The sequence below is a fragment of the Patella vulgata genome, chromosome 1, assembly GCF_932274485.2.
Source record: "Patella vulgata chromosome 1, xgPatVulg1.2, whole genome shotgun sequence".
NCBI lineage: Eukaryota > Metazoa > Mollusca > Gastropoda > Patellidae > Patella > Patella vulgata.
In genome coordinates, this window is record NC_065879.2 from 62,940,373 (window position 1) to 62,967,521 (window position 27,149).

At 37.1% G+C, this 27,149-nt stretch overlaps 1 protein-coding gene across 1 annotated transcript in view; it reads right to left on the bottom strand.

Annotated features, from left to right (window-relative positions):
- Positions 1–361: 361 nt before the first annotated feature.
- LOC126813741 (thyrotropin-releasing hormone receptor) overlaps positions 362–27,149 on the bottom strand; it is a 116,218-nt gene continuing 89,430 nt past the window's right edge. Inside the window, exon 2 of the mRNA XM_050539174.2 lies at positions 362–3,371. Within this exon, the coding sequence (XP_050395131.1) occupies positions 2,250–3,371 (1,122 nt within the window). The 3' untranslated portion in view covers positions 362–2,249. The remainder of the gene's footprint in view (positions 3,372–27,149) is intronic.

A 27,149-nucleotide genomic window follows, 5' to 3' on the forward strand; every position in this document is an offset into this window, starting at 1 on the left:
TTGATTTTGTTTTTTTATTTTTTAAAATGTTGCGTTTTTTGTTCTTATTTCCAACACCAGTCTTTACTTAAAAGTAGCTAACTTGATGTTACTTTTAAATCAAATTAAATTAAATATTGGCCTTGTTATACAATAACATCAATAATTATAAATGGCTTGCAGATTATTAAATTTGTTTTTTTTATTAATGGGCACGGGAAACTTCTTTCAGTTTTAATTTCTTATGAAACCAAGTTGTGGTTAATATACCATAGTAATTATGTTACAACATATGTCTATGTTTATTTTATGTGTCTTTGACTTCTGAAATGACACACAATCATAATAATATACTATATATAAATAAATAACACATGGCAAATAGAGATAATTAATGTATTGAGCAAGAATTTAAAATCCACAATATCATATAACAAATATATATATAATAGCAACAATATCATAATATAACAAATATCCATAGATAATGAAAAACATAACAATTTGTATTTAAAGTAACAAACGATAGGTTGCCAGGCAATGAAACATACAACAATATCAGCTAAGTCGTCCGTCAGTCTCTGTACGTGATGGGAGCATATACAAGACACTAAAACTCGTTAGTTTTTCGGGTTATCTAAAATCGCTGAAAATCGGTAGGCCACGAGAGGGCCCGCATGGTTTATCGAAGTGAAAAGGACAATAATTCGGTATATAATTATCGACTTTGTCATTGTTAGATTTAAAGTCAATCTAAAGAATACTTTAGAACCCTGGGCTGGGGATCCACTAGTTATATACAAGTTCTTAAGACCAATAATTCTGGAAGTAATTAGAAGATATCAATAAGCTACTTCGCCTTAAAAACAGAAACCCTGTTTATAAATTTTAAGCCAACCGGATGGTACCTTAAGCCTATAGAGCGTCCACGAGCAATGGTGGACGGCGGACAGACGGGTGTGATAACAATATGCAACCACTTTCAATGTGGACGTGCAAAAATAACCTCCTTGCCTAGAAACATTACTGTAATATTAATAATAGATTAAACATACATTATGCAAGAGCTAAATAATCTGCCTACTGCAAGTCTTTATTTAGGCTTCAGATGTTATAGAAATTATTAGACCTTTATTTACATGACAAGCCCAAAATCAACTCTATAGACCCTCGGACGGCTTGGATACAGCTTGGATTTAAACAGTCGTCCATTTAAAATTAAATCAAGTACTGGCCGACCGAGCTAACGTTTACCGTTAGTCACTGACGTCACTATCGGAAGCTGGTGATGAAAGGCTTACCAAGCGAGGGTACTAATTTGACTGAAATTTTCAATGTTTCTTTTTTTTTATCATTATAGCAACAATGGCCAACTCTTTATTAAGCTCTTAACTAATGTACCTTTAAGACACATTATATGTTTGTGGAATGTAATGATAAGCGATAGAAAATGACGTGGGAAATACTTTTATAAAGAAATATAGCAGGTGGAGTGATATTATAAACTGCATAAGTTCTAGGAAAGTAAACACAAAAATTTACAAAGGCTAACCTATCAAACCTTGTCATGTACAAAATCTATGAAATACTAAACTATTTGTATATACAATTACAGTGTTATCTTTACCACACTGGTTAAAACTGTTTCATAAAAGAACGTACACAAAAAGCACTAATTGTTGCACGGAGTTAATGTCTTCTGTAAATAAAATGTAATATTTACCTACTTTAGTTATCCCCCTTAGAAATATTCCTTGTGCGCGCATCCATGATAAAACCTTTGTAGTCCAAATACAGGCTAAACCAAAAATGGATGCATATTATTATGGTGCACCATTTGGAGTGTGATAGTAGGATAATTCAGTCAATTGTAAGACACGTTTAAGGTGCGTACTGTACACCCATTTTCCCATTGATAGAAAGCACCATTTGAGCTCTAACTGTACACTATTCTGTTTATTGACAAACACGCCACTTAACTGGTAATTTGATAAACCACGAGCTGTTTGTTCCGTCATCTATAAAATATCCGAGAACTTTAGCACAAAATCGTTACATGTAGATTCATTTCCCCCACCGGTTAGCGAAGAAGTTAGGAACGGGGGGAGACAACATTGTCATTGGAAAGTTTTCAAGATTTATCTGCTGCCTTGAGACTATCGTCATAACCTTTGTATCCGCGATTTTCTTTCGACGGTCTGTACCTGCATCTGATATTCACCAGGTGTTTTTTTCAGGACGAAAATATCTTTCAAGCAGCAGATTTTTAGTCAGACCCAAGAATTGGGCGTGGTCGTGTAGTGGGAGCAACGTCGGTAATCTTTTACATCCGGTGATTTGTAGAAAAAAAGAATTTTGAGTTCCTTACGGAAATATGCACCGGTGACGCTATAGAGAAAAAAGTTGATGCAATAATTGAGATAGAATATTACCCGAGTTATTAGAAGCAATCCTTGCATATTATCAAAGTCATGCGCATGTTTATTCATACTAGCTGAAATTGAAAGTAGAAACTGTTTACACCACACACAGAAGAAAGGTAAATTTAAGGCAATAAAAACAAAGGATATGACAAGTAAAATAATAGTAAATTCTAACTTTATGATGCTTTCTTCAGTGATAATTTTAATAGAACGATGTTTTTTATTTCTCAAGAAAAGTTTTCTCATAATTAAAGTGTTTAACACGGTTATTATAATAAATGGAATAAAAGTTATCATAACAGCAAATATGCTGTCTAATATAAAGACAGGAAAGGATAACTCTGGATCACGCGTGCACATTTTAACTTTAGTGTGGTTTATTTCATATACACCACTTAATAAAGGTTTATACATCATAATACACCCTGAACAAACCACTAAAGAACAAATTATCTTTTGGGAAAACCGTTTTCCACAAATATCCTTCCGTCTTAACGGTAAACACACACCGATGTATCTCTCCGCTGTAAAACTAACAATAAACCAAGCAGAGAGAAACCTACTGAGGTATGAGAGATACAAAAATGCCTGACACACAACGTCTGTTTCCAAAAACATCACTTTAAGGTCAGAGTTCAAAGCTGGTAATCCTCTTTTTAACCAATCAACGAACACATAAAAAGTAAGTGCTAGAATATCTGACGTCGACAGTGCTGCTAGATACGTACTGGCGGATAATTTCCGCATGTTCTTGGATAAAAACACACGCAGCGACAATATGTTTCCAGTAAGTCCTACCAACAAAATAACAGGCGTGAAGTACGAGTAAAAATACTGGCTATGTGTTAACAACTTAGGTTGCAAGACTTGTGGACAGTGGCTAGTATTGAATGTTATGTTGTCATGCAGAACCTTCAAGACATCTCGTACCCCATCATGAAGACAATCCGCCTCCGTCATGTTAAGGAACTGAAAAATAGAAAAATAGAACCGTATTACAAATAATAAATATTATATTCTGATATATAATTTAAATTAGTCGAAGGTGTTATATTGAGAACGGGTCGCTTTGTTGCGTTCTATATTGAGGGAATCTTGTCTACAAAGATTCTACTACAATAGGTATAGGTTTATATAAAATGTAAATATACAGTATTTCACAATTAATGTGGTATGTACATGTAGTGTTATAATTTACTCTATCACAATAATATCCATGTTATATTTGACACGTGACACTGGTGAAGTTTGTCAATTATTGACATTTAAATAGAATCCCGAGACTCGATGGTGGTTGGTCATGGTGTAGAATATAATAGGTATTGTGCAACACCTTGTCCTAGCCGGTAGACAGGATACAGAACCCTGTGACTAAACTGGCCAATATTAGGCATAAGCCCCGTTTACACTTGGCCGCGATAAGCGTGCCGTTCTGGGCACGGTACCAGGCCGCGATAAATTTCAAGAAATTGACCCGTTTACATTACTCTAAAATAACCGGTCTCAGAACCGTGCCAAGCACGCTAAATGTGGAACTCTTCACAGAAAAGTTAATTTCAGTCCCTATACAAATTACCCAGATGAAAACAATTATGATGGTTGATTTAGTTTTAGCAGCCATTTTGACAGAACTGATGACAGCTGTCAAAGTTTGCGGGAAAAAGGGTCAAGGTTCATTTGGCGCAGTAATCCGTGCCCAGACCGGTTAGCGTTTACACTACGAAAATTTAAAGCGAGCTGGTCCTGGTACCGTTCCGAGACCACCTCACTCCAGTGGGCCAGATTGGCACCGTACCAGGCGCGGCACGCCTACGTTTGACCCGTTTACACTACAAAAAGCAAAGCGTGCCGTACCTGGTACGCTTAAAATTTGTAATGTAAGTAGTAGTTATTAGCACACTTTCCGAGGTTTATCGGTGAAGATCAGGGCCCTGTTTCTCGAAATCTTAACTTAAGATAAAATCCAATTTTAGTAGATATTTCAATTTTGATTGGCTAAGCATTAAAATCAATCTAATATTATCCAATCAAATTATTAAAGTTTGGATTTTATGTTAGTTAAAATTTCGTGAAACAGGCCCCAGGACAGTTTTGGTCGAGGGGTCCAGCCGAGGCGGCCCCCGACCAAAACTGTCCTGATCTTCTGCTGGGCCCCTCGACCAAAACTGTCCTAATCTTCACCGATACACCGAGGAAAGGTGCTAATAAGTCAAATACATCACATTTCTATCGAGTATTGTGAAGCGAAATGTGAAAAATAGTATTTATTATCGAGTCGTGTCAAGCGAAATGTGACAAATACTTTCTTCTCTTTCATTTATCCCTTTCTGTGCCCCACGTTAAATTTCGTGGTAGAATGATTTCGCAGTGGAGAAACGAGCTGAGTAGTATTTACACGTGCGTCTTGCTGCGTTACCCTGAGCGTAAAACAGACGCGTGTTTTACTTAACATCGCACTCCGTATTGCGTAGAGGACTGGAATTATATTAAACGTAATGTAAAGTGTGCATCGGTGGATGGTTTGTCCGTTGAAATTTATTTGTAATAAAATTTATGACTTTCTAGGCGTTTGTTTTCATCCTGCTTGTTTAAAAGTGTTCGTTTGTCGGAAATGAACAGTACTATTTATGGAAAGCGTATTCTTCATTTCTGATACACGGATACTTTTGCCTGTATTGGAAATAAACAGGACAGTTTTATCAAACTGGCAACGAGGTAGAAGTGGGTTGTAAACGGGGTTATAGTGTATAATGGTAGCAGTTTGCTATGTTTCGTATCAGTTACACTGTATGGGGGCGAATAGGTTAAACCCTACGGGTTTTTTTAAACAAGAGAAGTTGTAACGAACTAAATTAAATGGTCAAAATATCAAAAGATTTAACAAACAGTAATTATTTATTCATAAATCAATAAAACATATTTAAGTTTTAGGTCTTGTAAATTTAACAACATCGCTCTATTTCATTTTCATTTAAGCAGCCTCTATACCAATAAATGGATGATATTGTTTCACATAGAGTTAATTCGTAACCAAATAATTGAATAACAATCAAAATTGGTAGATATTTTGTCTGTGTGGTACTTGACAAGATTTATTCAAATACCGTTACTTGAACGCAGAACCTATTTAGGGTCTTATTGGCGAAGCACGGTTTTCGAGGATTTGGCTTTGAAAAGGGAATGAGGTTGGGTAGAGATTTCCCGCTTTTGACCAAACTTGATAGGTTCATTATTTAGCTCCCCAATCACCTTTATCGACCCTAATGCAATATCTGAAGCGACCTTCTCAAAAATATTCTACTTTAAATACTGTACGGGTTTGTTTATTCTGGACCACCCGATATATTCTCAGTAAGCATCGGTACTTTTAACCGATAGGTAATTAAGGCCCTAGTGTCGCATGTATTGATAAATGTACGACTATGAGGCGTTGTTTACAAAAAAACCCCAGCTAATGTCTGTCATGCCGAATAACTAATTAGTAATTAAACACGTCATATCAAGAAATAATTACGATTCATTTATATCTCATCTAAGTATAATTAGGAGATACACACTTCCTGTTTCGTATTTAAAGGGGGTCGAGTTATTCTAATGGATAATTCAAACATGGTTTAATGGACAATAAACCCCCGTTAAATACGAAACAGGAACGTGTTCATCGATATTGTAGTTCATATATTTAGGAAATGAAATGAAATGAAATGAGGTTTAAAGTCCTATTGTTCTGCTCCGAACTGGGTTAATGAAGACGGGCATACGCCATACAGTGTGCTATGAGGGAAATTTTGCCCGGGCAGCGGCACTACGGCCTACTCTTATATCGAATTCCAACTGTCAAGGGATTTTTTACGTGCACGCCAATGTGTACACGGGGCCTCAGTTTTCGTTCCATCCGAACGACTAGACAGCTGTCCTTGTCAGACCCTCCAGCCTGCATGACTGACAAGAGGGAACCACGCCGGAAAAAAAACCCCAAAAAACAAACAAAAAACTATAGCGTCTATGGCAATCACAAGGTTTTAGGAGCAGAAGTGGTAACACTCTAGAATGGAATATCGATAGGGTTCTTCAAAACCAAATTTGAACTCCGGAACTGACCGGCGTTCGTTGTTACACTGTTAGTTCTACAAAATCTTGATGACAACACTGATTTAACTTCTTATAATAGTTTTATTCTTGTAGATAGGCAATGGACTGGAGCGAGTTATTGTTTACGCTCGTGGAATGGCTTAGTGCTGGTAATTTTTCTGCACAGACTAATTTAAAAATATATAAAACGAATAATGACAGTTCTTCACACCTCGCTTTCCATGCGTGATTGCTTCGAAATATTTTTAGAACTTTTAATTATTTTGGGTCCTCTTCACCGCCATATTAATGCGCTGGTGAAAAGGTTGTGAGAATTTGCGACTAAAAGTTCCGGACCCGATGATTTCAGCCAATCAGCCGATGATTTCAGCCAATCAGTAAAAACAGAAAAATCGTCATGAACGGGTGCCGATGTAAATATCTTCAAAGACGCATTATTTTTTCAACGTTTTGACGAAATATGTAGTGCTTTATCCACCAAGTAATCAAGAATCCTGGCAAATTAGTTCAGTTTAGTGATACAAGTTGAAATTCTGTTGCGAACTACGCTTCTCTATGGCAAAATCTCGACGAAAAGGAGCAGAAAATTGTCATTTCTTATCGTGATGTGTTTGAAGGTAAAGCAGGCCTACATTAATTTTCTTTTCTCTCTTTCACACTGAAATGGCAACGGATTTTATTCTTTATGTCTATGCCCAATTCACACAGATACATGTTTGGTTTAAACAGTATTTAATCGGACGAAATATACAATAAATAATAAATTATATGGATTTGAAAGCAAACTATAAAGTATATATTAATCCGTCTCCAAAAGGTAACAAATAAATAAAATAACCAGCGGCTGCCAGGCAGGATACGCCCACATTTTCGAGAGATGGATAGAAAACAAGCTAAAACGAAAGTGCTTTTTCCTACAATCAAGGGCCATAATTCAGGAAATTACAATTCGATATGCGCAAATATCGAAAGGAACCAAGATCTTTGAGTTATAAACTTATATTTCAAGTTTCAACAAAATCGGATAAAAATTGTGACCTCTATAGGGTCCACAACTTTAATATACCATATTTTTACGCAATTTGAGAACGAGGGACGGCCATTTTGTCTGTCAGTTTTGGGCGGATTTTCACGAAATTCGAACTCAGTCGTCCTTAGGGTGTAACGGTGATATAATAATACGTTTGTTTAAATCGGATAAAAATTATGACCTCTATAGGGTCCACAAGCTAAAAACGCGATTTTTCGTACAATCAGGGGCCATAATTCAGTAACTTACGGTCCGATATGCGCGAATATCGAAAGGATCCAAGATCTTTTGGTTATAAACTTACATTTCAAGTTTCAACAAAATCGGATAAAAATTGTAACCTCTATAGGGTCCACAACCTTGATATACCATATTTTTACGCTATTTGAGAACGAAGGGCGGCCATTATATCTGTCAGTTTTGGGCCGATTTTCACGAAATTCGAACTCAGTCGTCCTTAGGGTGTAACGGTGATATAATATTATGATTTTTTAAATCGGATAAAAATTATGATCTCAATAGGGTCCACAAGCTAAAAACGTAATTTTTCGTACAATCAGGGGCCATAATTCAAGAAATTACGGTCCGATATGCGCGAATATTGAAAGGAACCGAGATCTTTGGGTTATAAACTTACTTTCCAAGTTTCAACAAAATCAGATAAAAATTGTGACCTCTATAGGGTCCACAACCTTGATATACCATATTTTTACGCTATTTGAGAACGAACGGCGGCCATTTTGTCTGTCAGTTTAAGGCCGATTTTCACGAAATTTCGAACTCAACCGTCCTTAGGGTTTAACGGTGATATAATAATACGGTTTTTAAATCGGGTAAGAATTATGACCTCTATAGGGTCCACGAGCCAAAAAAACGCGTTTTTGCGTACAATCAGGGGCCATAATTCAAGAAGTTACGGTCCGATATGCGCGAATATCGAATGAAACCGAGATCTTTGGGTTATATACTTACATTTCAAGTTTCAACAAAATCGGATAAAAATTGTGACCTCTATAGGGTCCACAACCTTGATATACCATATTTTTACGCTATTTGAGTACGAACGGCGGCCATTTTGTCTGTCAGTTTTGGACCGATTTTCACGAAATTCGAACTCAACCGTCCTTAGGGTTTAACGGTGGTTTAATAATACGGTTTTTTAAATCGGAAAAAAAATATGACCTCTATAGGGTCCACAAGCCAAAAAACGCGTTTTTGCGTACAATCAGGGGCCATAATTCAGGAAGTTAGGTCCGATATGCGCGAATATCGAAAGGAACCGAGATCTTTTGGTTATAAACTTATATTTCAAGTTTCAACAAAATCGGATAAAAATTGTGACCTCTACAGTGTTCACAAGCCAAAAACGTGATTTTTCGTACAATCAGGGGCCATAATCCATGAAGTTATGGTCCGATGGATGCCAATATCGAAAGGAACCGAGATCTTAGGGTGGTAAACCTATATTTCAAGTTTCATTGAAATCGGATAAAAATTGTGACATGTAGACTGTTCACAAACAATTGTGGACGGACGGACGGACGGACGGACAGGGGCGACGACAATATACGTCCACATGAAAATGTGGGCGTATAAAAATGGCATGTTGAATTGAAGATAAATGTTTGACGCAATATCTAAACTTATTTTGATATTGCAAGAGATCTATTTCATACTGACCAGATACTGTAAAATGTTGAAAATTAGATCATGCGTTTATGTTTTTTCAATATACTTTATTCATAGGTGGGCTGTAATTTTGAACTTTTTATAGGCTCAAAAGAAGAAGCATTGAAGATCTATGGTTACCACTCCAAATGCTATTCTCGCTCCTCTGATAAGTAACGGGTCTAACGTTTAGAAAGGGGAGCCTTAAAAAGGGCTGCACCAACTTATTTTGCAAAATGATGAGAAATTAAATTTTATTATAGAGGTCTAATGTAATTATGCCCTGACGGAAATGATAGTTTGGGGACTCACAGGTTCATTTGAACCCTCTCCTAGAAGAGTTTTGTTAAATTTAGTGTAGCATCAAGAAATTACTCAGTTATTTTTTCCCAATATTCAGATTCAAGCTAGTAAAAAGTCGTTGAAATATGAATGAATTCTCAGCTGACTGAAAAAAAGGTAAAAAAAATAATGTTTCATGGCTCTGAGTTATATGTCCCCAGGCCTTCCCCAGCAATTATTGAAAACTGCATGATTATCTTATCGGTGGGTGTACGCATAGATAATAATGTAATGACGCTATTTGCACTGATTTTGAAGCTTTAGTTTAACGATTCTACAGTTTCATGTGCGCCCGATTATCCTGCATCAATTTCTTACCAATCCTTGTTGAAATACGGTTTTCACAAAGCCTAAAATAGCAATAACCAGCTGTAAAACAAAATTATTTTAGTTAAACCGATCACAGCACTATTTATCAATAATTGCCGCAATCCAAAGAGTTTCATTAGTCAGTTACTTGACCGCGTAGCAACTTTGTGTTGTGGCGAGAAAAAATATAATTCTTATTCAGATAATTTTATAAATATTATACGCTGACGGCGACATGGTAAGTGTGTTGATTAACATCATTTTTGCTGTATCTATCAACTTAAAGAATTGGAAAGGCAACACCAGGTGTTTTAACGAGAATAAAGACCTAAGCCATATAATCTTGCCCAGTCCACGGCCTAAGACATATAATGTACAAAAACTCCTTAAGTTAAATGACCGCTTAAAGTTAGGTTGTCTTGGGTGAGCCTTAGTGCTAACGTGGCCGTTCTCTGGCATGGACTAATGAATCTAATTGAGTTCCCGCCTTTTAAGGCTTTGGGCTGGACAGATATCAGTTTGGTGTCTGACAGGGTGTCTAACCTTTTACACAGCTGGCATTACATTACATAACATAGGCCGATCATATGTTAATGAATCAACTATCTGTCATGAGTGACAGCTTACATGATATTTAATTAGTCAAAGATGCCAATGATGAACGTTTCCAACATCCCCTATTGTGTAACATCGACCTCTCCTCACAACCATTGATCACACAAAATACAAATTACAAATACGCAAATTGTGTAATACCGTCGAAAGAATACCCACGTGCAAAAAATGGTGGCCTTAACGATGTATGGTACTACTTTGTGTTACGCAGTTGACATTTTTTCAGAAAATAAATCTAGTCTGAGGTGGGTTAGAACCTTTAATCTATCTTACAGGGAAGGTAGAATTGTTGCCGTCAATACATTGCACACGTTTCCCTGAATAATTAAGAAAAACTATAATGTTATTATTAACTTAAAGATGCATTATGTAAGAGCTAAATCTGTCTAATGCAGATCTTTCGTTTAGACTCAAATGTCATTAATTAGATATTTATTCACATGTCAACGGATTTAAATACGATTGCCAGTTAAAAATTTAATTACGAAATATATAAATTAAACTTTGTACAAATTAAAATACGCAAAATGTGTAATACCGTCCAAAAAATATATTTTATTTAAAGACCCACATTGAAAAAAAAATAAAAAATAAAAAAAAGTGGCGGCCTAAACGATGTATGGTACTACTTCGTGTTATGCTGTTTGAAAGAATTCAACTATTACGACATTTTTGCAGAAAATAAATCTAGCCTGAGGTGGGTAAGAACCTTTAATCTATTTTGCGGGGAAGGTAGAATTGTTGCCGTCAATACATTGCACACGTTTCTCTGAATAATTAAGAAAAACTATAATGTTATTATTAACTTAAAGATGCATTATGTAAGAGCTAAAGCTGTCTAATGTAGATCTTTCGCTTAGACTCAAATGTCATTAATTTATTCACACGCCAACGGATTTAAATACGATTGCCAGTGAATAATTTAATTAAGAAATAGATAAACGAGACTTTGTATATTATCATAACAACGGTACAAGTGACAATCGGGAAATGAAATGAAATGAAATGGAGTTTAACGTCCTACTGTTCTGCTCCTAACCTGGGCTAATGAAGACGGGCATACGCCATACAGTGTGCTATGAGGGAAATTTTGCCCGGACAGCGGCACTACGGCCTACTCTTATATCGAATTCCAACTGCCAAGGGATCTTTTACGTGCACGCCAATGTGTACACGGGACCTCGGTTTTTCGTCCCATCCGAACGACTAGACAGCTTTCCTTGTCAGCCCCTCCGTCCTGCATCACTGACAAGGGAGAAGCACGCCGGAAAATCTGGATGAACTTTCTCGGCCAATGCAGGGATCGAACACCCGACCTACAGGCTAGCGAGCTAGCGTCTTACCCACTAAGCCACGTGATCCCCGTGACAATCGGGACTACATTGTTATTCAAACGGTCATAACTCCACTCAGAATGAAGTAATTTGACTGAAATTTTCAACATATTCCCTTTTTATTATAGCGAGAGATGTCTGTCTTTGTCGAAATGTTACGTAATGCATCTTTAAGTGGTATTATATAATAACCAAATACAAACTGTGTAAAACGTCAGCACAAGAGATAAAGTAAAGTTTTAATCATTATATATTTATTTTATCTATTCGCTGGTTTGAGTGTTGAAGAATACAAGGTATGTTGAGCTTATACGATACATTCCCGAGAAAATGTTGTTTCTTACTCATCGTGTTTGTACGAAATATGTTATTATTCAAATTTTGGAAAGAAAATTAAAGGAAATGAGATGCAGAACCGTAATTTTGCCAAAGTCGTTCATCCCTTCAAGTGCAAGAAAATGGAACAAATTTATCGTTAAAATTAGAAACTCTCGATCCCTTACTATCTTTGGAAATTCATTAAAATTACTATCTAGGGAAAAGAAAATTACAAATAATACTTTGTAAGCCAAGATAATCCTGCTGCCCTGCCTGTCTTTGTAGTCACAACTTCTAAAATCCCTATGTCCCTTACATTGAGATGCAAGAAAACAGACAATCCAAAACCTTCGATATTATAAAATGATCAGTTGCCTGTTTTATGGATCAACACAACTTAAACCTGAGATAGACACACTTATTTTCCAAGAAGTCAAACAATTTATTAATGTATCAAAAAGATTTAAAACAATTCTTACGATATTTTCAGCCCTGCACACCGTACAATCATCTGCTATCCTCGCCTCTCTCAACTGGTTTGTGAGATTTTGAGGTATTGGGTGATTGTACACTGTGCAGGCCTTACTATACACAAAAATCTTGACCAAACAGTATTTTTAAAATAGATTTCTACCTCCTAAAATATTTATGTCTCTATATTATCCATTATATGTATCCTATATGACATAGGATATCTGATCAGACTAATCAACACCCGTCTAGTTTTAGGTAAAAAAAAGGTGTATAGCTCTATTAACGACGTTCTTAATTATCTTTGCACCCCCCACACCGTATTAGTGCACGTTATTTTTAGAACAAAATTCAACAACGTTTATTAAAGTCTGGAAGACACGTTTGCTGCAGGCTGAACGTTTTTACGAACGCGTGAAATTTGGACTAACTATAGTGCAACATAGACTTTATTTTTTTGTGCTCGAAATTATGCTTAAAAGAATGCAACCTGGCTAATGAAAATGAATGATTAAAAGAAAAAAGATAATTAATGATGTTTGTCATTACCCTTTGCACCACCCGAACCATTGTTATTTACCCTCTCTGATATACGTTTATAACTCCAGCTTATATATATGACATTTATCGATGAGGTTAATTGCTACTTTACTGTGTGCAGTACAAGTTTTCGTTATAAAGAACAAGCGTGCTGGTGGTACATACAGGGGTTTTACTACGTTATACCGAAAACACTGGAAAACCATTTAATATATCCAACCAAATAAATCAAAACACCTGTTGGCACTTGTTTTCATCTTTACTGTTCTGTAAATAAAATTAACACGATCTATTATCGTCCATGTTCATCTATGAGAGTGGTTGGGTCTTTTTCACGTAGTTAACTGAGTTAACCTTTGTTGTCAATATATGCACTCATTCTAACCCAACCGTATTACATAACGTAGAATGGAAAAGTTGTGTATACCATTCTAGTATAACAGTAATACATAACGTAAAACAGAAACCTTATGTGCTATTGATACTAACCGAACAGCATTGATTAAACGGTAGCTGCATCGATCTTGACTAGTATGGTATGTCAGACTTGTAGATCCAGTAGCGCACCTGACAATTTGGATGTTCTTTCACCCCCCAAAAAAACAGGAATAGACCCCAAGATCATCAAATTTGACTTGATAGTTACATTACATACTTATGATCGGTGGCCATCTTGAAAAAAAAAACTTTTCCGCGGGGTCCGACTTTGATAAATTTATAGTATGTTATAAAGTACACTTAACCCTACCAGAATCAGTTGAGAAACCTTTTGTAGCAATTTTTTGTGAGGTGAAACTGTATTTTGACCCCTGACTAGATACAGTTTGTCAAGGTTAAACCATCGTTGTTTTTTGTACAACTTTGAACTGTGGAAATTTTGAACTCTATTTGATGCACATTAACGCACCCACTCATCAAAAGAACGATTATAATGGATCCAGTATCTTAGTCAGGGGCGTACATATCGATTTATTTGGCGGGAGGGGGGGTAACAAAAATGAGACCTACTAATGCACAGTTCCCTAATACGAGTGACCCTACCACGAACCGAGCATCACTGGTGCGAGCTTTCTAGGGGCGTCCGGGGGCATACTGCCCTGAAATGCCGATTCCTTGACATTGGGGGAGGATTTTCCAGAATTCTGATAGTGAGGAAAAACATTTATAACCTGTAAAATTGACATGGACCTATATCTTTGATAGATTGTTGTGGTGAATATACATAAATTTATAAAGATATGACTGTGTACTCATATTTTCATCAAGCGTCCGCGCTTAGTCAAGTTTGACCACCGATCGGTGATTTTGTCAAGATCGATCGTGTCCCTCAGGTCACGCTCACACGCAAGAGTCAATAGTTCATTGGGGCGTTCCTGTTTCATCACTGAACGCGTAACAGTTTTTACTAATTTGAGCTTGACAAGCCGGCTCTTATTGTGATATCCAATCAAGGCAATTATACATATGTACAGATATATTCGCACATACAGTAACTAAGAATTTGTGATTTTCCCTTCTATTATGGCATTGTTTGTTTGCATTATTAATGCATTTAGTCGCCGATGTATAATTTTGAGACCGACTGCAGTGACTGCATTTATTTTGAGACCGACTATGTACGCCCCTGATCTTAGTTAAGCAGTCGAACTTACATAATTGGCTAGGCGAACAGTTTAATTAATCCAATTACCTTTCTGAACAGCCCTGTTGACCACATATTGCCTAACCGTATACTTTATATCATAGTTGACGAACTCACATAAGCCCAACATATTAAATTCAGAAAATATGTTAATAAAATGAAAACTTTTGACTCTGTCTTGATTTCGCCCTTCTGTTAGTATTTGTTGGGTTTATTTTTGTTATATTATCAGGCTATTACTTTAATGAGGTACCATGTGCCAGTTGGAATAGCCCGACGTGACACTTGTACACCGGATTGTGAACCGTTTAAGATAGTATAAATGATAAACTTATAATTATAATGTGGCACGCCTGGGATTGAACCAATCGTCGAATGGAACATTACAACTGCATAACCGAACACACTAACTTGTCCAATGAATTTCTAACTTAATACTGTAAAACAAGTAATTAAGTTCCCAAAAGCATTTGTCAAAAAACGAAGTGACGCGCAACTTAGTGTAAAATTAATATCCGCCTACAACAGTTATAGTCCAGGAGCTAATGACAAAATAATATGGTCATCAGTTACAAAAGGTTTGACCCCCCAAATTTGTAGCAGGTGTCGGTACGAGTAAAAATAAATTGGTCAGATCGGGCACTGCTGGGGCGTGTAGCCGCAGCAGCATCTTGAAGTAGTCCCAAGTTACATGGCTGAAACTTTCTTGGGACAATGGTATCCATAGTCGGAGTAAATATTTCACAAATCTAACCAAAATTTCCGGGGCTTTCCCCAAGTCAGACCACACCCAATATCGCCTCACGGGACTAATAATATGGTCATCTGTTACATGACTGAAACTTACCAGAAACAAACATCCACACTTGGTAAATACAATTTTCAAAAATCTAACCAAAAATTTGGGGGCTTTTCTCATGTCAGATCGCTCTAAAGTATGTCCGACCACACCCTAAAGATGGGGCTTTTTATATGGTCATGAGTTACATGGCTGAAACTTACCAGAAACAAAGATCCACACTTGGTAAATACAATTTTCAAAAATCTAACCAAAAATATGGGGGCTTTCCCCAAGTCAGATCGCTCTAAAGTATGTCCGACCACACCCTAAAAATGGGGCTTTTTATATGGTCATCAGTTACATGGTTGAAACTTACCAGAAACAAAGATCCATACATGGAAAACATAATTTTAAAAAATCTAACCAAAAATGCTGGGGCTTTCCTCAAGTCAGATCGCCCTAAATCTAACCATAAATGTGTGGGCTTTCCCCAAGTCAGAAGGGCCTTGAAATTGTAGCCCTGCCCACTCCTTCTATATAAATTATCTAAACATATTTAAATAACGGTGTTGTCGTATGTTTTATAACTTGGGTCTGGCAGTTCCCATGGTGATCATTAGAACAGTTAATCTCTGTGCCACCAACAATGAACTTTTTATCTCATAATATAAATATTGTGTACAATATAATATTCTATAGGTGTATATTAGTCTTCAGTTACAGTGTCTCATAGAGTACAATTATTTTGTTTTCTTCAACACAACAGTTATGTAATTTTTACAGTCGGAAAAAATTTCATTCATTTTGCCAGTTGAAGCCATAAGAATTAATTACAACATGGAAATTGAAAAAGACGATTTTAAAATCAATCCAATTGGTAATATAACTGAAATTTCCAAATATTCTGAATTAAGGCATACAGTCAAGCAGTAATAGATATATATAAGCATGTGTACTGATTAGAGTAGATCCAGTACAAATATGTCCATGTTTACGGTAGATAAATACATACAAAATTAAAAATACGTCACAAACAGAAACTAATAACCTGTGTCGCAAAGACAACTGAAAAAAATATTCAAGAATATGCAACAATTCTTCAGGATGAAAATATGCTTAAGAACATCCAAGATATAGATTTCATTGGCAAAGTCATACATTATCATGCAATGTGCAGAATAGAATATCAACGCGGAGCTGAAAAGATGCGAGAAGTAAGCGGGTCATATGATAAAAGTGAATGGCATGATGCTAGGAGAGAGAGAGAGAGAGAGAGAGAGAGAGAAATGGGTTTAACGTCCACTCGACACAAACTAGGTCATTTCGGGACTAACATATGGTTTAATTTTATTTACATAATTCGCTTGCGCGTAGGGGTCTTTAGCAGTGGGCGGAAACCGGAGGCCCCGGAGAAAACCCACGAGGTTTGACAGGCGACCCTACTCCTTGCAACGTACAACCGGGGATCCGAAACCACGCCAGTCGACTCAATGACAGACTTTATGATACAGCATGCGCACGCTAACCATTCAGTCATCCAACCCCCCGCATGATGCTAGGAATATACATACCAAAGCATTTGATGCTTTATGTAGTTTTGTGACTGACGTTATTCTGGAAAAACAAGAGGTGTACCTGTTAAGTAGCTTACTGCAATACAATCGGTCATGTTTATTAGAATTTGGTGGCGGAAACTATACTGAGTTAGGTATTTTGCCCAGCGATTTGTAGAACAAGCTGGTTAAATTCGTTGATGAGAATATTTCACTTGACAGTGGAAATAAAACATATGGTAATATTGTATTCAGTAAATGTTTAAATATTGATGACGCTGTTCGCAAGGCATTTGACAACTCCAGAGAAACTGAACATACAGTTTGGGGTGTCACTTTCTTACTCCTATGAGAAATATTCAATACAAAGAAAATTAAACTGCCTGAAAATTTAACCATACAACATATCATGAATGGTGAAATATCAGTACCAGCCATGGTCTTGACTTTCTTTACACATCTACTAGCTGGTTCATACTCTAATTGTGGATAAAAAAAAGTCAGGAGAAATAATTCCATGTCAGCATGCCATTTATTCTTTAACCAGGGGTAGGACTAGGCCATCAAAACACCCACAACTGGGTCTGCAATGAAAAGCCTTGCTTGCAGTTAAAAAGCTTATTGAGATTCCTAATCGTTTGGGACATACATTAAGTTTCAATATCATTGAAGAACTGGAAACAGAATTGACATTTACATCCACTGAGCGCAACCAAGAAACCCCAAGTGGCATGATGATGTCACCACACCTATCAACTGGTGTTGCTATTGATAACTACGATAGATTTATTGAAATTCTTTCTGGTAAAGACTCTCTTCATGATACAGTAGGCATTCAGGATTTCGTTGAGACTGACAACCAATCACCAACAATTGCATATAAACCAATAAGCCGTAAAAGGGGAAGAAGATTTGAAGCATCCATGCACTCACTGGCTTTGATCATACTGCATCGTTTACTAGGAAAGCCTTGTTTTCTCTCGGTAAAAGTGAATCCATTCCTTCTGGAGTAAATATTTATTGAAGGATTTGTTTGTAGTATCTATGGGATGCCTTAAGATGGATGTCCTTCTGGTATGTAAGGCATAGAAGCAAGCCCTTTGCCGCCATGCTCACAGGTATTAACTTTGAAAATCATATCTGTAGTGTCTGGATAAATACGGTAAAGAATAATCTCCCCATTTTCCACCCAGAGAATAGAGGGGGGGGGGGGGGTAAATGATGATGGGGTGTATGAATTAAAGTGGTTTAATAGTGATGTTGCTCCCTTGTCAATTGAGAGTATTTGCAAGGACTCCTATGACGAATTAAACAATTCTTGGAGTGATGATGAAGTGTGACAGATTAACTATTGGCATCACCAAGCCACACTTACTTATTTTAAATCATTAAAATGTTATGCGGAACAAATGTTTACCAATGAAAAGTAAGGATAACTAAAGTTATATGTATCAAAACTATAAATAGATTTTATAATTTCAGTAATTCATCACTGACTAACATTTTATAAAATCCATAAACATGTTTTCTGTTTTTGTGCTATAATTTTGAATCTTGATGCGGTTCAACAATGTATTATTGATATAAGCTTTATATTCAGGGCGTGGTCAGGTGGACTTTAGGGCGATCTGACTTGAGGAAAGCCCCAACATTTTTGGTTAGATTTTTGAAAAATATGTTTTCCATGTATGGATCTTTGTTTCTGGTACGTTTCAACCATGTAACTGATGACGATATAAAAAGTCCCATTTTTAGGGAGTGGTCGGACATACTTTAGAGCGATCTGACATGGGAAAAGCCCACAAATTTTTGGTTAGATTTTTGAAAATTGTATTTACCAAGTGTGGATCTTTGTTTCTGGTAAGTTTCAGCCCGTGAGGCGATATTGTGTGTGTTCTGACTTGGGGAAAGCCCGGAAATTTTGTTAGATTTGTGAAATATTTACTCCGACTATGGATACCATTGCCCCAAGAAAGTTTCAGCCATGTAACTTATGACCTAATTTTACTCGTACCGACACCTGCTACAAATTTTGGGGGGGGGGGGGTCAAACCTTTTGTAACTGATGACCATATTATTTTGTCATTGGCTCCTGGACTATTAGGAATGTTAATATTAGCTGTGACTATCCCTGAACCAAACCAAAATTTCCATTTTACACTGGGATCGGAATATCTTAATCATCTAAACTACCAAATTATAGGGAAAGAGAAATGGGGTTTAACGTCCACTCGACAGAAAATATGTCATTTCGGGACTAACATATGGTTCAATTTTATTTCAATAATTCGCTTGCTCGTAGTGGTCTTTAGCAGTGGGGGGAGACCGGGGGACCCGAAGAAAACCTACGAGGTTGGACAGGCGACCCTACTCTTTGTCACCTACAACCGGGGAATCAAAATCACGCCAGTTGACTCAATGACAGACCTTATGATACAGCGTGCACGTGCAAACCATTCGGCCATATCTTCTTCTGTATTTAAACATCTATTTCCTATATACAATTTAACATTTCTGATCAAATATCATTATAAGTACATGTAGTAATTGACCGATGTCCGAATTCATATCTCACTAATCTTTCAAGTCTTTTATTTATATTTGTCAGTATGTATTACACGATTATTTGGCTCAATATACACGTAACATTCAACATTTGCAACATTGAAGATGTAAAAGCACTAACAACATAATATAGTACTGACTTTTGACTCCAGTCTCCCGTCATAGTAAGCTAGCTGCTGATAGAAGGTGGATGTCACTGTTTGTTATTATCATTGTTTAAGCAGTTTAAAAACTCATTTGTTTCAAACTAGTAAACTATGAGAGATAAGTATCATAATGTATATACGTTTAGCGAGCACTATACTCAGACTTTTAAACTATACAATTGCTATAGGAACCATTTTAAAGAATTCAAATTGCAGCAATTAATTGTAACACATAGAAACATCTTCTCAAAATGCATTTGTTTCAACGATTGACATTAACAGAGAGACTGTGCTTATTTCTTTAATAATTGACAAAACTGCAGAAATAAAGTTAATGGCATTAAATGAAATATAAGAATGACGTTCTAAACTTTAAATTGTTGAACAAATTGCAACTGTAAATACAACAGACAAAATAATGAGTAAACTTCACGAGGGGGATATGTCAATGTAACTTGCTCTAAAATGACAACGTAGTATCGGGAGTTTTGGAACAATAAACATACGCTGTCCCGTATAGGACACCATCTATTTGCACTGCGTGACTTCCTGTCAATCGGTCGATAGTATCGAGTGTTCCAAAAAGGGTAAGTATCTACCACAACTATAATTACACGATAACTGGAAAGAAAAATATGTGATAATGACTCATGACAGTTTTACTTATCTCCATTTTTTCTATTGCAGCTTTCTGGGGTGTTAATTAACCTTATTAGTCAGCAATAAACCCAAAGATTGAAAGTCGCAAACAGAAACTTTCTAAAAAAAGGAATCGTTTCAACAACAAAAAGCCATTTGTCAAACTTTCTATAATGCAAAACTAAAATATATAATCCGTAAATAGAAATTAAGAAGTATGTTGAATCAACTGAGAAATATGTTGACATTGCTCGTGGTATATATGTTCAAAACTGGAAAGCCATTTTGTTAAACTTTCTATAATGCAAAACAAAAATAACCGTAAATAAAAATTAAGAGGTATGTTGAATCAACTAAAAAACATTTTGACATTGCTCGCTGTATATATGTATTAGAATATTCAAAACTGGAACTATTGATCAAAATGAAACACTATGAACAAAAATAAATTTGGTTTTCTAAAAGTTCATTTGTTGCAATAATTGATAAAACTGAAAAGTAATTGAATCAAGATCTTCAAGCGTTTCATTTATTGCTCAAAAGATTTATTAAAAATACAATAATAATATATAGAATACCAGACCTTTGCTTTCTCCATTAAGATACCGCACTTTAGATTATGATTAACTCAATAATAAAATCCATTTCTTCAATAAATCTAAAATCCACCTACCATATAAAAATCCTCTATAATAAATCTTTAAAAGCAGATGTAAAATAGGGATTCAATTAGCCATAAGTATGCACGGGTATACATGATGTTAATTCTAATTTTATTTGATTGTTTACACATGTATTAACATTAAACACTGATTTCAAATATCACAGAATATGTATAATCGGTGATTCGCCAACAACTGTCAACAAACCAAAGGTTAACAGTATGTCTTATCAGTGGTTCATCAACAACTGTCAATAAAGCGTATAGGTTTACAGTATGTCTACCACTTCCAGGTATGTGGGAATCTCCCGCTTTTATTTGTAACCTCCGAATCACAAAAATATCCAACCAAAACAAATAAGATAGACCCAGTAGCCCTTGTTAGTAAAATCAAAATAAATACGTCCAAAAGTCCCCCGAAAATGCTTAGTAGCATAACTTTCAACTGTATCGTATGTGATCAATTACAGACCCATCAACAACAAAGGAACTTAAATTGGCAAGCTACAACACTTACACCATAAACAAAAAATATCATTATTGCACTGAATACTAATAGTGTTTGTCGAGGTTTATGTTTGTTTTTAAAAAGTACTACCTATACCATAACCCCCCCCCCCCCAACGTCGTTCTTGCGTGTTAAATAGATTAGAGACCAAAAATAAGCAACCTGTTAAATGGGAACATCAACAAGTATATTATACTATTCAAAAAAAGTAGGGGATATTTGATTTTGGGGGCCTAATACTAAAATATGCAAATGACTACGAAAAAAGTCACTATAGAACCTAACAGAAGAAACATTTCCAGTTACATGTGACGCCCAAACGCACCAATAGCTACCGCATGGAATGCAGGTGATGCTTGGGATCATCATGGGGGTCCAACCCAAGATTTGCACGACTCTGACTTTGAATGTTACAGTCATTGTGGCATTGAATTCCAGGGTGGAAACATCAGTTTAATTGTTTTAGTGACCAGAAAACAAATTTTGATATGCGTCGGCTTACCCAAAATGAAAGGTTACGTGCCCTTGGCATGCTACAGATCGGCACAACACAGGCGGTTGTGGCGCGGACGATGAATGTTTCTCAGTCTGTCATAAGCAGGCTATGGTCCAGATACCGTGATACACAATCTGTACAGGACAGACCACGCTCAGGTCGACCAAGGGCGACAACTCAAGCCCAGGATCGATTTATCCGTTCCTTGGCCTTGAGAAATCGTGTCATCACAGCAAATCAGATCAGCGCTCGTCTTCAAACAGACACTGGTATGAGAGTGAGTGGCCAGACGATTCGGAATCGACTGCATAGGGGTCACCTTCGCGCCCGACGTCCTCGCGTGATCCCTTGTTTGAGAGATCATCACATTCAGGCAAGACGTCGTTGGTGTAGGGATCGTCAACACTGGGATACTCGACGCTGGAACAATGTGATGTTTTCAGATGAGTCAAGGTTCACTGTTGATTTTTTGGACAGACGTAGGAGGGTGTGGCGTCGTCGAAACGAGCGCTTCCAAGACGTTAACGTCATCAGACATGATCGATTTTGGGGTGGTTCTGTTATGGTGTGGGGAGGCATCACTGTTGCTGGAAGAACGGCTCTACATGTTGTTGCAGGGCGTGTTACAGGCCAGTACTACCGGGACAACATCTTGGCAGTCCATGTTGTGCCGTTCGCACGACGTCATGGCCGCCGTTTCATCTTCCAGGATGACAACGCAAGATGTCAGAGGGCCAGGATCGTTACAGGTTACCTCCAACAACAGAACATCACCACATTACCTTGGCCAGCACTGAGTCCCGACCTCTCCCCCATCGAGCATGTCTGGGACATGCTTGGACAGAGGTTACGTCAACGTCAACAACGTCCTGCCAATGTCCAAGAACTTGCTGCTGCGTTGCAACAGGAATGGGACAATCTGGACCAAAATGACCTTAGACGTCTCATTAGGAGTATGCCACGTCGGATCAATGCTTGTTTGGCAAACAGAGGAGGATTTACCCGTTACTGACTTGGTTGTGATGCTGTGGTAACTTTGCTGTTTGACCCCGGGTATCATTTTACCCTTATAATGGTCAGTCTGTGCTTTACTTAGTCTAACGATCATTTGGAATAAATCGATGAATGTGAACTTCATTTCATTTTGTCATTTGTTTCTTCGTCAGTTTCATTAGGTGACTTTAATAACACTTAAAAATCAAATATCCCCTACTTTTTTTGAATAGTATATATATGCACCGAAGTTGGCGCGAGTAACTGAAATAACGTTCTTACTGTTTAGCCGCTTAACTGGAGAGAGAGCGTGTGTGTGTAACGGCCACTCGACACAAACTATGACACTTCCGGACTAAAACACGTTAAAATTATATTTCAATAATTGGCTGGTGTGTATGGGTCTTTAGCACTAGAGGAATCGGAGAACGTGGAGAATATTCACGAGGGTGGGGAGACGACCCTACTTCTTGAATGGCTAACCCTGTTTTATACCACGTACATTATGCTAGTTGTATACGAGCATCATCTGAACATATAAAGCGCAATTTCATCTCATATATTAAAACAATCTGACGAGGTGTTGGAACCCCATCTGTATAAGGCCAAAGAAGGGTGTTAACGAATCTCCCCACCCTTTTCCAAAAAGCAAAATTAATGTTTCTTCGTGCGCGGGGTATTACCTTTAAGATTGTGTTTTAAATAACATGTATTCACGTATAATCAGTTCAAAGGAAATGTCATCTGTTATACTAGAGGCGCTAATAAAATTGTTCTAATTACATGTTTATGCTGTAATAAAATCTCTTATATAAATAGTATACAGTAGAAACAGGATATAGCCCCCTTTTCTATGAAATATTACACAATTAATCACCCAGAAAGGTTGATTTGATGTCTTATTTCACTAAGTAAGCGTACAGACTACTGTGTGTCGATATTTCTAATATATTTACCGATTTTCGATATCGATATCTGGTATTGTTTGCACACAGCTTCTAAAATCTTTCCAAAGGTAAAGAATTAATCTCTTGACCGGATACTATTAACCATCGAAGTCCGTCAATCGATGTGCAGTTTATCAAAGAACAAGCATACCGATCGTACTTGAATTGGCGTAGAATTAGACCCTTTGTGAAGAGCGTCACACTAGGAACAATGACAAGAAGAAGATTACAAAATGTATGGAACCGGGACTGGTTCAAGAAACCCCACCGAACCATATAAGTTTTAGAACTGATCAAAATCATGGTCTCGTGTAATCAGACCCAAATTGACTAGGAACTGTGAATTAACTGAAACTTTTCAATAACGTTTGGTTTAACGTGGGATCAATTTTAAAATGAAAATTCTCTCAAGAAGTAAAGTCTTGAGAGAGAAGTAATGATCAAGTAATTATGATTGTTATCGCACATTCAACACAGGAGGGGGGGGGGGGGGGGTGGAGGGGTGGTCAGACTTTACCCATTGATAACATATAGGAAAAAATTGGTACACTTTTCAGCTAGGTTGGCCCCCTGGGCTCCTGTTCTATAAACACTGGGAGGAGACGGTTAGAATCGGCACATCACGACTATGGCTTCCTCTAGCACTTCTATATTTACTATTGTCGCCTCGGCCGCCATGGGATGAGACCTTATACAGACCACTAACGCTTCGCTGTTGTCTTGTGTGCATCAATATTTACTGGTGGTTAAAGTATGGCTGCGTACTGGTTATGGGTATGTACTGGTGGTTAAAATATTGCTGCGTACTGGTTATGGGTATGTACTAAAGATTAAAGTATGGGTACGTACTGGTTATGGGTATGCACTGGTGGTTAAAGTATGCGTATGTATGTACTGGTGGTTAAAGTATGGATATGTACTGGTCGTTAAAGTATGTGTACTTATTGGTCGTTAAAGTATGGGCTTGTACTAGTGGTTAAAGTATGTGTAGGTACTGGTGGTTAAAGTATGGGTACTAACACGTGTTATTCATTAACTGTGTTACTCACATGGCAAAGACATACAAAACGAAAATAACACGTGAGGTCAAATACATATTGGCATCCTTTTGATCTCCAGTTATCTAATTAATGAGGCGATAAGAACTGATACACGATCTCTACCCCGTGTCGCGGTTTTAGTCAGTACCAGGTTTGGCATGCATTTTAAGCTTTTAGTTACAAAAAATGTCTTTAACGTAGAAATTGTTGCAAATCAAATGGTAGGTTTGTATAATGAACAATACCTTACCCAGCAAGCCTACTGGGATTTAAAAGGTCATTTCGAGACTAACATATGGTTCAAGTTTTATTTCAATATTTCGGTTGCGCGTAAATGTCTATACTAGTGGGACGAAACCGGAGGACCCGTAGAAGACCCACGAGGTTGGACAGACGACCACGCCACTTGACTCAATGACAGACCTTGTGATTTGACGCGCACGTATTAACCACTAGACCCTCTCCCCTCATTACATGTGCAATACTGCTGTTGCAGATATAAATTAATATGTCATTGTTATCTATTTTCAGAGACAGGTATCCGCCAGCATTAACAAAAACATCGGGGTAAATTTTTGAAGAACTTCAAGGTACATCTTTGCATTCATTCACAGGCGAATATTATATAACCTTGCCCGTCGGTGCGTCACACTTTGTTTTACCTATTCTACAGAGTAAATTTTTGGCCAATTATCTCCGTACGTATCCATAGAGTATAGTTCCCAGTTAAATTTAACAAAATTATTAGTAATTGGGTAAAATAGATCCTTGTCGATTTTAAATGGTTTCGTACTCACCACGTTACGTTAAAGCATATTGTATTTATGCTATGAACACTTATACATTTATTTTGTGTGTTTGTTCATTTGTTCTTCTTTAGTTTTACTTGGGGGGTGGGGCTTGACATAGGTGTACAACGTTCCCAATTAACAAAAGACCTACACATGTATCCTACGTAGAAAGTGGGCGTTTAAAGAACATGACAGTATGTTTTCCAATCAATTATAAATCATATTGGCCAGTGGTAAATGCATTACACTCATAAAAACTACGCTCTTTTATCTTTACATGTTTTTATTAATTGACATGTTTATAGGTATTGAAGATCGGGGATAAAGACAAATGGAAAGAATGGAATGTTGTTTACTGACATGTCAGCACTAACGGGTTTATATTGCGATGAAAATATTGTAATCAATACGAGGCATCCTAAAAATAAAAAAAAGTATCACCGAATTCAATATTGAAAAAAAGAAATATCATAGTCTACTAGTAAATATACGGTGGCTGATTTAGGTCACGCAAAAAAAAAAAAATAATATCTCCAGCGCTCGAGATATTAAGTCGAGCGCTCGAGATACTAAGTCGAGCGATCGAGATAGTTAAGTCGAGCGCTCGAGATAGTTAAGTCGAGCGCTCGAGATAATTAAGTCGAGCGCTCGAGATAATTATGTCGAGCGCTCGAGATACTAAGTCGAGCGCTCGAGATAATACAATCGAACACGTCTCAACCGATGTTTTAAGCTGTATAATTCTGTGCATTATTTAATGACAAACTTGCAGAATAGAAATATTCATTTGTTCGTTTTTACAGCCCATCCAAAGCTGCAGTGACGGAGCCCCCCCCCCCCCACACACACACACACTCACTCCACCCCATGCTCATCACCACCACTACATATTTCCAGTTATATTTACCCCCTTCCAAGTGGGGAGTATATCGCATGTTATTATACGAATCAATAATTATATATATCGAGGTTACAGAGTTTTGCTAGGAGAGACTGGCATTTCCTCTTATCTAGAAGCCCAGGTCTGATCCAAGGTTATATATTTCATATGTGTAGGAACTGTTCATTGCCTAATTTACCCACCCCCCTCCCGCGCCCAAAATCAATAGTTGCCGCCCTTATGGCATAAGGAATACATAATAATATGCCAAGTTCCAAGCTGATCCATTCAGAATTGCGGCCTGTATACGGTAAACACAAAAATGTACGTGGCTCTGCCCCTGGGGGTCGGGACATGCAGTTGTCGTCTTTGGGCTATAAGGAATA